This window comes from Geotrypetes seraphini, chromosome 10 (assembly GCF_902459505.1).
Source record: "Geotrypetes seraphini chromosome 10, aGeoSer1.1, whole genome shotgun sequence".
Classification (NCBI taxonomy): Eukaryota; Metazoa; Chordata; class Amphibia; order Gymnophiona; family Dermophiidae; genus Geotrypetes; species Geotrypetes seraphini.
Genome location: NC_047093.1, coordinates 96,387,884 through 96,401,617, shown reverse-complemented (window position 1 = coordinate 96,401,617; position 13,734 = coordinate 96,387,884). Strand labels below are relative to the sequence as shown.

Genomic DNA, 13,734 nt, shown 5'->3' with positions numbered 1-13,734 from the left:
GGCCTTGGCGTTTGCAGATGACTTACTTTTTACAGTAATCAACCCACATCAGTCGATTCCACAGCTTTTACAATGTCTTGAGAAATTTCGATTTTATTTGGGGTTCACGTTGAATTGCCATAAGTCCAAGGCCTTGGCCATTCCAGCTACACTTTCAGACACTTGGGTGCGTGACTTTCCATTTTCTTGGGCCCAATATTTGGGGGTGTGGATTCCCCGCGACCTTGCTATGCTTTATAAGTGTAATGTTGATTCTTTGCTAGTAGACATTCTTACTTCTCTGATTCTCTGATCTACCTTTCCTTTGTCGGTTGCAGGGCGGGTGGCTTTATATAATATGGTGTTGTTCCCGAAATGGCTGTATCACTTTCAAGTGTTACCACGTTTGCTCTCTCATTCTCATAATCATCAACTCACCCAAGGGTTGCAAATATATATTTGGGGGGCAGGAGATCATGCATGACTCTGGCCAGGGTATGTCTTCCTAGGGAAAGGAGTGGATATTGTTTTTTAAATATCAGTTGGTATGCGATGGCCTGTCAGATGCGACATATCAATGACTGGTTCAGAGGTACCTTTTATTTTTCGGATCTGGTCCTTGAACTCTCCTTACTCACACCATATCATTTTAGTTTTATGCTACATGTAACACACTCAGTCCTTCGTTCTGTGGTGAAGAACTAACCAATCTTTGCCCCGGCACGACGAACATGGCGATGGGTCTGTCGTGCTCTTTCTATTTCATCATCTATCTCTCCATATTTGTCCATTCAGGGTAATGCACACTTTTTAATTGGTTTTTCAGACTCAGTCTTTTCAGATGTGGGCAAGTGGAGGCCTCACTTATATATTTCAGCTGTTTAAGGAAGAGGGTCTTTTAATATCCTTTGAGTCTCTACGCCGTGAATATAAATCGCCTATGACTGATATTTTTTCTTATTATCAATTGTAACATTATATACAAGCATTACCAGCATGTCACCTAACTGAAGTAATAGGGAAATGATATCAGAGATGTTTAGTCTCTTGGCCCAACATATTCCATTAAGGTTTCATTATGTGGGAACTCTGAAGTGTCAACCAGGAATCAACCTTGAGATCTTGGTTACAGCATGGGCAGAGGATCTCCATTGTGCCCTCACGTCCCAACAATTGCAACAGAGGTTGAAAAATTCATGTAAATTAACTGGGAATGTTTTGCATTGGGAATTACAGCTTAAGTTTTTATTACAATTATATATTTAACCCAAGATAGCTTATCGTATGGGAATTACACAATATCATAGCTGTCCTAAATGCGGTCATGTTCAGGCCACCTTGGGCTATATGTTTTGGACCTGTCCTACTATAGTGCTCTTTTGGGCTCGTTTGGGACACTTTACATCTAATATATGGGGCAGATGGTGGACACCTACACCTAGAGCGCTATTTGGGTTTTATGTAATAGTGTTGCCTAAACCTAAAGGTATGTCAGCGTTTGTTGCCAGAACAATGCTGCTGGGGAAAAAAGCAATTTTGACTAATTGGTTATCTTGCGAGCCCCCAACTCAGAAAGTGGAGATCATTTATGCTTGTTCAAGCATCTTGAGAACAAAGACAATTTGTGGACATTGACTCCTGTGCGGGTCACCGATTTAGTCTGATTTGGGAATGCTTTTGGAGGGATCTCAATCCTCAAGCAAGGAGCCGTTTATTGAAAGTATGATTTTTCTTGTGTTCCTGCTACTTATGTGCCTTTACATATTATTTTGTTTAGAGGGGGGAGTTTTCTGATTTGCGTATGTAAAAAGAAAGTTATATTTTGCTGTATTATTGTTATTGTGCACATTTAAATGTGCAATAAACACATTTAAACATGAAAAGAGATCAGCGAAGAAGAGGAACAGGAAACAGTAAGTCTGGCTTTGGTAGGGGCAAAGAAAATCCCTGAACCACCTGCCAGATCTCTTGCCCAGATGAATGGAGTGGCTTGCTTAACAGAGTCTATCAAACATTTAGAAAAATAAATAGCCTCCTTGAAAACACAAGATCGTGCTATGCCTATTCCAAAAGTTGAGAGAGAAGTAGTAGATACTGTGGTAACTAAGGACTGAGAGGACTTGTGGACCCTAGTGGCCGAGCTGTGCTAGGAAATTGCAGCCCTGAAGGAGGAGCAATTGTGCAAAAGCGAGAGAAAACCAGAGAGAAATAACTCTGGAAATGACAAGAAGTGCAAGGAGACTCAAATATCTCCCAATACACACTATTCCAACCGTAAAGAAAGGGTTAGGCCTACTTCTGACTACAGGTATACCGAAGGAAGTCACTGGTAAAGAAATAACCCCACAAGCCAGATAGGACAATGTAAAGCCCTGCATGAAACTTAGCCAGATAGGGCAATGTAAAGCCCTGCATGAAACTAAGCCCACCAAACCACAGGGAAACATCAGGGTGATCCATAAGGCAAACAGCTACAATACTAAACCAGTGCCCACCCAAGGTTCTGCCTCTACTATACCTAAAGGATTTATTATACACACACCAGTAGTCTTTGTGAAAGGAGAAGTGAAACCAGTGAAGGCAGAGGGTCACAGATCACCATCATTTTTTACTACTGGCTTGGCCATATGGGGCCTCAGTGGCAGCAGCTACCCATACCGAGGTTATGTGACAGTAGGACTTCCCGAGACAATTCTGGATAAGGATCTTCTGACATTCTTAGAAACTTGGATCCCATCTAACTTGGCACTGGGAGATGCCTTGTCAGCGCTTCGTATTGAAAGGACCCATTGCATGGGTTCTCGCAGGAAGGATATCACTAGACCGCAGGTAGTAATCTTCCGCGTACTCAACTTCCAGCACAAGCAGAAAATTCTACAAACTCTGAGAGCAGGGAAGTCTCTGACTTATCAAAATAATACAATCCTGTGTTTTCAGGATTATTCAACACAAGTCCAGCAAAAACGTAGACTTTTCGCTCCAGAAGAAACATGACAGCAGATAAAGGCCAAATGGCCCATCTAGTCTGCCCATCCACAGTAACCATTATCTCTTTCTCTCTCTGAGAGATCCCACATGCCTATCCCAGGCCCCCTTGAATTCAGACACCGTCTCTGTCTCCACCTCCTCCGGGAGACTGTTCAACGCATCTACAACCCTTTTCATAAAAAAGTATTTCCTTAGATTACACTGGAGCCTATCACCTCTTAACTTCATCCTCTCATTGCAGAGTTTCCTTTCAAATGAGACTCGACTCATGCACATTTATATTACATAGGTATTTAAATGTCTCTATCATATCTCCCCTCTCCTGCCTTTCTTCCAAAGTATACAGTTTGAGATCTTTAAGTCTGTCCCTCTTATGCCTTATCATGAAGACCACACACCATTTTAGTAGCCTTCCTCTGGACCGACTCCATCATTTTTATATCTTTTTGAAGGTGTTGCCTCCAGAACTGTACACAATATTCTAAACGAGGTCTCACCAGAGTCTTATATAGAGGCATCAATACCTCCTTTTTCCTACTGGCCATACCTCTCCCTATGCAACCTAGCATCCTTCTAGCTTTTGCCATCAACTTTTCAACATGTTTGGCCACTTTAAGATCATTACATACAATCACACCCAATCCTGCTCTTCTGTCATTCATATAAGTTCTTCACCCTCACCAAATGCATGACCTTGTATTTCTTAGCATTAAATTTTAGCTGCCAAATTTCAGACCATTCAAGCTTCACCAGATTTTTCTTCATATTATTCACACCATTCGGCGTGTCTACTCTATTCCTGATTTTGGTATTATCCGCAAAGAGGCAAATCTTACCCAAGAACCCTTCAGAAATATCATTTATAAAAATATTAAAAAGAACAGGCCCAAGAACAGAACCTTGAGACACATCACTGGTAACATCCCTTTCCTGAGAGTGATCTCCATTGATCACTACTTTCTGTCACCTTCCACTTAACCATTACCTGATCCAGCCCGTCACTTTGGGACCCATCCCAAGGGCACTCAGTTTATTTATCAGACGTCTGTGTGGAACACTGTCAAAGTGTTTGCTAAAATCTAAATGCACCACATCTAGCGCTCATCCTCTATCCAATTCTCAGGCCACCCAGTCAAAGAAATTGATCAGATTTGTCTGTCAAGATCTACCTCTAGTGAATCCATGTTGCCTCCAGTCCTGTAATCCACAGAATTCCAGAAACTTGACCATTCTCTGTTTTAAAAGTGTTTCCATTAATTTGTTTACCACGAAAGTCAGACTTACTGGCCTATAATTCCCTACTTCTGCCTTACTTCCACTTTTCTGGAGAGAGACCATATCCGCCCTTCTTCAGTCCTCCAGTACCACTTCCGACTCTAGAGACTCATTGAAAAGGTCAGTCAGCGGAGCTACCAAAACTTCCCTAAGTTTCTTCAGCACCCTTGGATATACACCATTCAGCCCCATCGCTTTGTCTACCTTTATTTTAGCTAGATCCTCACGAACACAACCCTCTGAAAATCAATCAGGTCTATTACTCCTCTATCCCTATTCATGTTTGTCTTCTGCGGTCCTGCTCCCGGTGCTTCAGCTATAAACACAGAATAGAAATATTTGTTAAGCAATTCGGCCTTTTCTTTATCAGCTTCTACATATTCCTCCCCTTCATCTTTGAGTCTCACAATGCCACTTTTGCACAGCTCCTCATGGCAAACAGCCAAACTGCAGGTCTCTCTTGTGGGATGGACACAATTTTTGACCACATAGAGGAAGATGACTCTGTCAACAGCCTCTAAGTCCCCATGACATTTATACTTAAGGTGGACTTTTCTTTATGTTTTAGCCACCCTATGATGGAGGCCATTCTGGAGGACGGATATATGGAGATTTGAATTGGTCGGTGATGGAGACAGGGACTAACCGTTTACCTACAGCTATGAAACATGAAGGTGACAAATAACTGAATGACATCATGGACTGGGGCGGTCATCAATGCCCTGATCCTGTCGCACCATGTATGAAGGGAGGTGATGCAAATGTGACTTTTACTTGATAAGGGTTCTAGACCAAAGAATGATTTAAAATGAATGTACGGATCTGTTTTTTGGGAGGTGGGGTGGAGTCCTCTTGGGGAGGGGGTCCCCTTCTTGTACACCCCTACAATCAAAAAATGTAATTGTCTGCTGTTTTGCCTTTGTTGTTAATAAAACAGATTTAAACATAAAAAAGCTCTACCTCGGTTTAATAAAAGGAGGCCCAAAATGTCTTAGTTATTATAGCTATAACTTTTATGTTTTCACACTTAGCAATGATACATTGATAAAGACATTTTATGCAAAAAAAAAATCTAGCAGTATTTTATTAAATGAACCTTCAATATCTGCATTTATTGTAGAAAATAACAGAAATTTAACATATTTCATAGCTAAACACATACACTTTGATGTAGTCATATACTAAATGGTGTTCCAAACACTCAAACATTCAATGCCTTCTTGAGGTAGGATAAAGCCTGCGATGCTGTTCAGCTCCTTGCAACAAGGCCTCACACTCAACTACCCATTGAACAGCATCACAGGCTTTATCTTACCTCAAGAAGATGGTGAGCCTGCCGGACAGATATGAAAAAGTGCTTGAGTACCTGAATGTAAACCGATTAGACAACCTCCATTGATAAGGCAGTATATAAATAAATAAATAAGTGTGTAATTAGGCGCAAGAATTTGCACCAGTTTTTATTTGTGTAAAATCCTTACACCTAAAAGTGGGTATGGATCTCAGCACCAAATGCTATTCTTTAAAAAGTGCCCAATGCACTGCCGTTTATAGAACAATACTTAGCGTGAAATTTTATCAGCGCCAATTTGACACCATTTACATAATTGAGTCCTATAGTACTAATTTAGCACAGTGAAATAAAGGAATCATTCACACCTCAATAATGCATATTTTATTAGCACAAAAGAGATTTAAAAAAGGACAGATAATCTTCTCCTCTCCTTTTTTAAATGATTCACATAAAACAGTTAGCATTTAATAATTGAGGTGCAAGCTAACACATTAAAAAGGAAATAGGAGGAGTAAAGATATTATTTTTATAACTGCGCATATACCCTAAAAAAAATAAGCAAAAGTGAACTCAAATGTTCTACAGCAGCAAAGCCAGCTAGGCCCTGTACAAAGAGGCTAGGCCTCATCCGATAAACTAGCCGAAATGTGAAGGCAGCTTCCAGGTAACTAGCTTGATACTGAGTTTGACAGGAGCTATCATGTTTCAGTGCTTCCTTTTCAGAATGTTCCATTATAAGCCAAAAGAAATGGGTTTACTGCATGAAAACCTGACTTTCAGTTTGTATTGAGCACAGGGCATCTTTTGTACAGACAGAAGAAATCGGATCAGATGTATTTTCTTTCAGATGATAGTTTTTATACTTCTGGATGTTTGGAGATTTACAGGTGCTTTGAAGCCTTAGGGCCGATTGTTCATTTTCAAAGACAAGCTATTCAGCACTTCCCCTTTGAAAATGCCGACCAGCATACATATTGCACGAGCTTTGCATCTGTCGTGCTGGTGACACGCGATACACAAAGCAGAGCAATTGCCTTCAAATGCAGCAGCTGTTTATGAAATGACATTGAGCTGGGAAAAGCAGAAACTACCTGGAATATACACCTTAAACTTATTATCTTTTATGTCTACTTTGCATGTGAATACATTTAATACATTTCCATCTAAATATGCCCCATATGAAATAGTTGAGAGTGACTACATATGCAGATTTCCTATTCTATTACACCTTTTCTCCCATACTTTTACCCATGCTATTTTTGAGGGTTTTTTTTTAAACACATGTAAACATACTTGCATAAGTAGTTTTGACAAACTGGCCTCACTAAAAGCACACGCACACCAAAAAAAAGCAGCAAAGCCCTTGTTTAACTTTCCCACATTGCATTTACAACTTACTTAAGTGCATACCATGAGAACTAAAGATACATAAATGTTTGTGGGTTTTTTTGTTGTTTTTTTTAAAGACGGCAGATAAGGGCCGCGGCCCATCTAGTCTGCCCACCCTAATAGCCCTCCCCTATTTAACTCTGTGCAGAGATCCCACGTGACGATCCCATTTCTTCTTAAAATCAGGCACGCTGCTTGCCTCGATCACCTGAAGTGGAAGTATAATATAATAAAGTGGCTTGTTTACCACACTTTAGTAAAGTAAAAAGGCTTACCTTGGGACATGCTCTGCTGTCCTGTGGTAAAATATGCACTTTGTGCACTGTTAAATCATATTTTTCTGAAAGGGGCATGTCTGAAGGCAGCGAGTAGGCCTGACAGCCTGAATCAGATAGCACACAGCAATGCCTCCTAGGCTAACTGATTAGTGCAGGGGCCCCTACCGTCTACAAAATAAGAAGTGGTAGGGGCTCAAGTGCCAATGGAAAAATTAACACTTGGCCATTAATTTGGAAAACAGAAATATTGGCCATGTTCCAGCCATAAGAAAAGTGGCCTTAGCATGTGGGAAAGACCCTCATACAGGAAGTGTGAAGGCCATTTTTTTTTTGCTGCAGTTTAGTAAAAGGACTCCTTAGTGCATAATAATTTTTGCAATGAATGCAAACCATGGGGGAGATGCAGTAAGCGTCATGGTAGAGCTGCAGCTCTACTGAAAAATACCACTAAAAAATAGCACAGCATTCTACAATGAGCTAATGGTCATTACTGCTGCATTAAAATCACAAAACAAAACACACTCCAAAAAACTGCTGCCACAACCTGAACTCAACACAACAATGAGGCAGAAAAAGTCCCTTTTTGAACTTTTTCTGCCTCATTGTTGTGTTGCATTAAAATCACAGCATTAATATGCATTCATTGATTAACGTTACCTTTCATGTCAGTGCCTAAGCCAGGGGTGTCCAATGTCGGTCCTCGAGGGCCGCAATCCAGTCGGGTTTTCAGGATTTCCCCAATGAATATGCATGAGATCTATTAGCATACAATGAAAGCAGTGTATGCAAATAGACCTCATGTATATTCATTGGGGAAATTCTGAAAATCCGACTGGACTGCAGCCCTCGAGGACCGACATTGGACACCCCTGGCCTAAGCAGTGATTGACGAAGGCATTGACAGGAAGGGCGACAGTAAAAAATAAAAACCAACCTGGACTGGGATAGGGTCAGGGACACCTTTAACCCGCCACCCAGACTTTTAAAAAATATCCGTAGTGTCTATTGGCACTCTCACTCTTCTCCCCTGCCCTCCAACCCAGTACCTCTGAAGGCAGGAGGCATGCCCACCGGCTGTAGTCCTGAAAATGGTTGCTTCTGCCCCACCTGGTGTATTCTGGGATGCACTGAGTATGGCCAATATGCCATATAAGGGAGGGATGGAGAAAGGCTTCCCAATCGGGCCAAGGTCAAGTGATTGGGATGGGTGGGGAACAGTAGAGAACCTGGCAGAGGAAAAAGATGGGGCTAATGCTGACTGCAGGAGCCCAATGCCAGCCTCACACCTGGCAGCAGATTTCTGGCCTTGAGCTCCCATGGTAGATATAAGCACTGGCTCTATGTTGCGGGGTAGCTCAATCAACTATTTAGCATGCATTTTAATATGTTGTGCACTGATGTCTACTGCAGCAGGGCAGAAGCTCTTGCAACATACAGCAACCATTAAAGAGCAAGTAAACTGCTCTCTAAGGATGCACTGTAGCCCGTGGTAGATTTCTGCATCGGCCCCTATGTGCAAAGCCTGTGTACAAGCTGTTGCGTCAAGTTTCCATAGTTACTGAACAGAAAAATTCTTTACCGTTAGTTATAGATTCACAATTAGCATGGATACACTTACCAACTCTTGTTTAGAAGGTGGTAAGTGCATCTACATTAGATGCAAGTGACCATTAGCATGTGTTAAAACACCATGCATTAACTGAAATGCACAGTCCATTTCCTACCCCATACCAGGCTATGCAGTTATTAAGCGAATTAACACAACCTAACTCTCATGCCAGTATGGTAACAGATACTGCACTCATGCATTAATAGTGTGCGTTAATTCACATACTAATTTCCTAACACACTTTAGTAAACAGGCTCCAAAAGTCATTGTACTCTAATTTGCTTATATAATGACTAAGTTTGAAGGAAAATTGCTCGATATAGCCATGTTATTAGTGGGTAGAAAGATCTCACATGTTCTCAAGGTAACTGGAATTTTACTACACTATCATGCAAGCTTATTTGCCCAAACATTTCAGCCCTGGTGTCATTTTATAACACTTGTGAAAAAATGTTTTTAAAGCTTATCTAATGCAGTCAGCCACATTACCCTGATAGCACATGCTCCCCAAATGAAACCCCTCATCTCATGAAATTAAATATGAGATGTATTCATGCACAGCATCTAGCTCTCTGATCCCTGCTCTCAATCCAGAGTTCCTCAATTTGGTAGTGGAGTTACATAACTTTATTAGTCCAACCCCCTTACTTTATGTCCATGGGCTACTTTCATCTATTAACTTTTATTACTGAGCTCTCTCTGACTACATGGAGGAAGGCATCTCCTATCTACCTAGTTTAGGAGGTCAGAAATTCATCTCCTGGTCAGGGCCAGATTTAAGATAGGCACATGACTTAGAAGGCATAGGAAACAAGTGTTTAAAATGAATGGAGATAGGAATTCAACACAAAATTAGATTACCATTCCCTAGGCATAGAGAAGGAGTTTGCTCCTTACCAGGAGTGATCAAGCCCTCCTTGCACCCAAAGAGCTGCTGCATCACATTCAGTGTATACGTTTGGGAGCCTTTTTTGATGCTACATCAGCATAGTCCTCTCTGTTCCTGAGGAGGAGCAACAGCTGCTAAAGATCCTGCCCTATGGGCACATGAAATGTAAATACAGTCCTGTCATAAAGGCCAGAGTTACCTGAAGTGATAATAAATTAGCCTCAAGGGTAGGAGACATGTAGATTCCCTTAGCATCAGTGGAGGGCAGTCATTTCACAGTGATCTATTCAGTGCCAAGTCACTTCATGTTAAAGATACAGTTTGTAAAGAAAGTGATGGAAATAAAGTATTGGACTAAGCAGAGAGCAATACCCAAAATGTTCACCATCAAACAAATGCAAACTCACAAACTTGAGTTTCAAAAATATATAGTCCAATATAAAAGAGTAATATATAAAAATTTAGGAAACCTAATCATTTCATTTTCATTGTGCCATCCCATGTGCTTTAATTTTTTCCTCACCCTCAGGAGGCATCGTTGTTTTAAATCTGTTCATTGTCTCACCATTTTCCTTCATAGGATCCAGTAGTGGTAAATGGTACCTATTTCAATGGAACAAGTGGGTTATTTTTAATTTCCAACTTTGATGGAGAAGCACCATACTACTCCTCTTAATAATGCAGGATAAAATGAACTTTTTCCTCAAAAGAAAATGCCATTGTCAGCTCAGTTCAGTATGTACATGAAAGTGCTCCGTCTTCACCATACAGTGGAGTGTTTAGCCTTAAACAAATTTTTTAAATTCAATTGAGATACGAGGGTTCCCTTTCAATAGGTATCCATTTTCTAGTAAATGCAGAGAGCCCTGATTCCAATCTATTACTGGTTATTATACACTCACCTCTTTCCTATAGCCCAAAGTGAGCCACTCTCCTTTTTTCTCATTAAATTCAAACATGGTCTTTTCCTGGTAACCAAGGAACATTACAAGAAGCCTCATGCCAAAATAAAATACCACTGAATATAAAAGAACAGACAATGAGATAATTAATAACAGTGGTCAGTAACGCATTCTTCCTATATGACAGCAGAGGAAAATGACATCTTCCTCCCTTTTTAACAACGTGATAAAGCTGCACAAAATATAATGGAAAAACATATCTTTCATATGTATTACATCCCTATATCTGATTTAAAATTAATCAGTAGATGCCTCATAATTAAACAACAAAAAAAATCAATTTTAAGCAGCAGTCCCTGTAACCATTCCTAACATCATATAATTAGTGGTCACTTTCCCAGATTTGAAGCATGGAAGACTTTTTATTTGCTTCTCCCCAGCATTGCCAATTGGGGGTAGGGGGTAGGCTGTAAATGGGAAGCTGCATGGAAATGCCTATGTCTTCTAAACAGGCAGGCATGTCCAATTATCCATGCATCCATTTCTCAGCAGAGGGAATTAGATGGTTGGTTCTCTCCCTCTTCCTTTTTCTTCTTAGATGGAGCTATCCTCCTTCCCATTGCGAAACAGAAAGAACAGCAGCACCAGAGCGATCAGGATGATGGCCACGAAGAGGATGATGAGAACAACCCAGGAGCCATATTCTGTTCCCTTGCGCAAGCTTGGCTCTTCAGCAGGTATCATGTTGGTGAGGTTCAGCATGTAACCAAGGGCCCAGCCAATTGAGGTGTCTCCAGCCTAGAAGTTCAAGATACAAGGAACATATTGACATTATTAGAAAGAGCAGCAGACATCTCTTATATTCAGTGTGACCATCCTATGCTTTAGGACTACTTTTCTACTTCATGAAACAAAATCCACCAATTTAAAGCTTTAAATGGCACACAAAAGGACTAGTCCAGAGGTTGCTCATCAGTTATTTCCAAGCAAATCAATTCTCTCTTTGTGACCAGCATAGTAGGGTTTTCACCTCAAGGGCACTGGACTACCTTCAGACCAGAAGACTAACACATATTCAGTGGCGTACTAAGGGGGGCAGGGGGGCGCTCCGCCCCAGGTACAAGGCCCGGGTACAAGGTAAGCTGGCCACTTACCGGGGAATAGGCTGCCGCTGGGGAAAGAAAGAAGCCGGCGCCAAATTCTCCCTCCCTGCTGCTTCTCTTCCCCGAGCAACTCTAGCCGTCCGACGTCGGGCAGCCAGAGTTGCTCGGCCCGCGGGAAAAGAAAGAGGGCGAATTCGGCGTCGGCCTGTTTCCGATGGCCAGTGGCAGCCTTTCCCTGGCAGTGGTGGCAGCATGGTGGTGGTAGTGGCGGTGGCATGGGGGAGGGAAGGGAGAAAGAAAGAAAGGGGGGGAGCCAGGGAGCCAGAAAGAAAGCAAGGGGGGGGACAGGGATCCAGAAAGAAAGGGGGCAGGGTGAAAGAAAGAAAAAATTGGGGCATGGGGAAAGAGAGAGAAAGACAGACATAGAGAAAGAAAGGGGGCATGGAGAGAGAAAGAAAGAAGGGGGCAGGGTGAAAGAAAGAAATGGGGCACAGAGAGAGAGAGAAAGACAGACATACAGAAAGAAAGGGGGCATGGAGAGAGAAAGAAAGAAGGGGACAGGATGAAACAAAGAAAAAGTTGGGGGAGGGAATGAAGTCTGGAGGAGAGGAAGCATACAGGAGGCTAAAAGGGAAGAAATATTGGATGCACAGTCAGAAGAATAAAGTGCAACCAGAGACTGATGAAATTACCAAACAAAGGTAGGAAAAATTATTTTATTTTCAATTTAGTGATCAAATATGTTCGTTTTGAGAATTTATATATGCTGTCTATATTTTGCACTATGGGCCCCTTTTACTAAACTGCAATAGCAGTTTTTAGCGCAGGGAGCATCGAGAGCAGCGTGGGGCATTCAGCGCAGCTCCCTGCGCTAAAAAATGCAATCGCGGTTTAATAAAAAGGGAGGGGGTAAGAACATAAGAACATAAGTAGTGCCTCCGCCGGGTCAGACCATAGGTCCATCCTGCCCAGCAGTCTGCTCCCGCGGCGGCCCAAACAGGTCACGACCTGTCTGAATCACCAGAAGGGGCCCCTTGCCACCTTGGTTTCTCATTAAAGTCCTATCTTCCCATCAAAGTCCTCACCCTCCGGTCTTGCCCATGCACGACCTGGTTGGCTTTCTATACTTATTACCTGGTTAGCTTTCTATACTTGTGTTACATCCCAGCACCTCTCTCAGTATCCCATGATCCCTTTATCCCTCAGGAATCTGTCCAATCCCTGTTTGAATCCATGTACCGTACTCTGCCTGATCACTTCCTCCGGTAGCGCATTCCAAGTGTTCACGACCCTTTGGGTGAAGAAAAACTTCCTTGCATTTGTTTTGAACCTATCTCCCTTCAGTTTCTCCGAATGCCCCCTCGTACCTGTTGTCCCCCTCAGTTTGAAGAATCTGTCCCTATCCACCCTCTCTATGCCCCTCATGATCTTGAAGGTCTCTATCATATCTCCCCTGAGCCTCCTTTTTTCCAGAGAGAAGAGCCCCAGCCTATCCAACCTCTCGGCGTATAGGCAGTGTTCCAGCCCTTTTACCAGTTTCGTTGCTCTCCTTTGGACTCTCTCAAGTACCGCCATGTCTTTCTTGAGGTGCGGCGACCAATACTGAACACAGTATTCCAGATGTGGACGCACCATCGCTCAATACAATGGCATGATGACTTGATGACTTCCTGCGTCCTGGTTGTTATGCCCCTCTTTATGATGCCCAGCATCCTGTTGGCTTTTTTTGAGGCTGCTGCGCACTGTGCAGATGGCTTCAGTGATGCATCCACCATCACACCCAAGTCTCTCTCAAGTCTGCTATCTCCCAACAATGCCCCCCCCCAATTTGTAGTTGAACAACGGGTTCTTTTTCCCTATATGCATGACCTTGCATTTTTCCACGTTAAAGCGCATTTGCCATTTGTTTGCCCAGTCTTCCAGCTTGTCCAGGTCCCTTTGCAGGTCCTCACACTCTTCCCTGGACCTAAGAGTGTGAGGACCTGCATATTTGTCTATTTTTGTATAGTTGTTACTGAGGTGACATTG

At 42.2% G+C, this 13,734-nt stretch overlaps 1 protein-coding gene across 1 annotated transcript in view; it reads right to left on the bottom strand.

Moving 5' to 3' along the window:
- Positions 1–9,094: 9,094 nt before the first annotated feature.
- The window catches only part of ENTPD2 (ectonucleoside triphosphate diphosphohydrolase 2), a 169,638-nt gene continuing 164,998 nt past the window's right edge, over positions 9,095–13,734 (bottom strand). Inside the window, exon 9 of the mRNA XM_033959937.1 lies at positions 9,095–11,401. Coding sequence (XP_033815828.1) covers positions 11,198–11,401 — 204 coding nt within the window. The 3' untranslated portion in view covers positions 9,095–11,197. The remainder of the gene's footprint in view (positions 11,402–13,734) is intronic.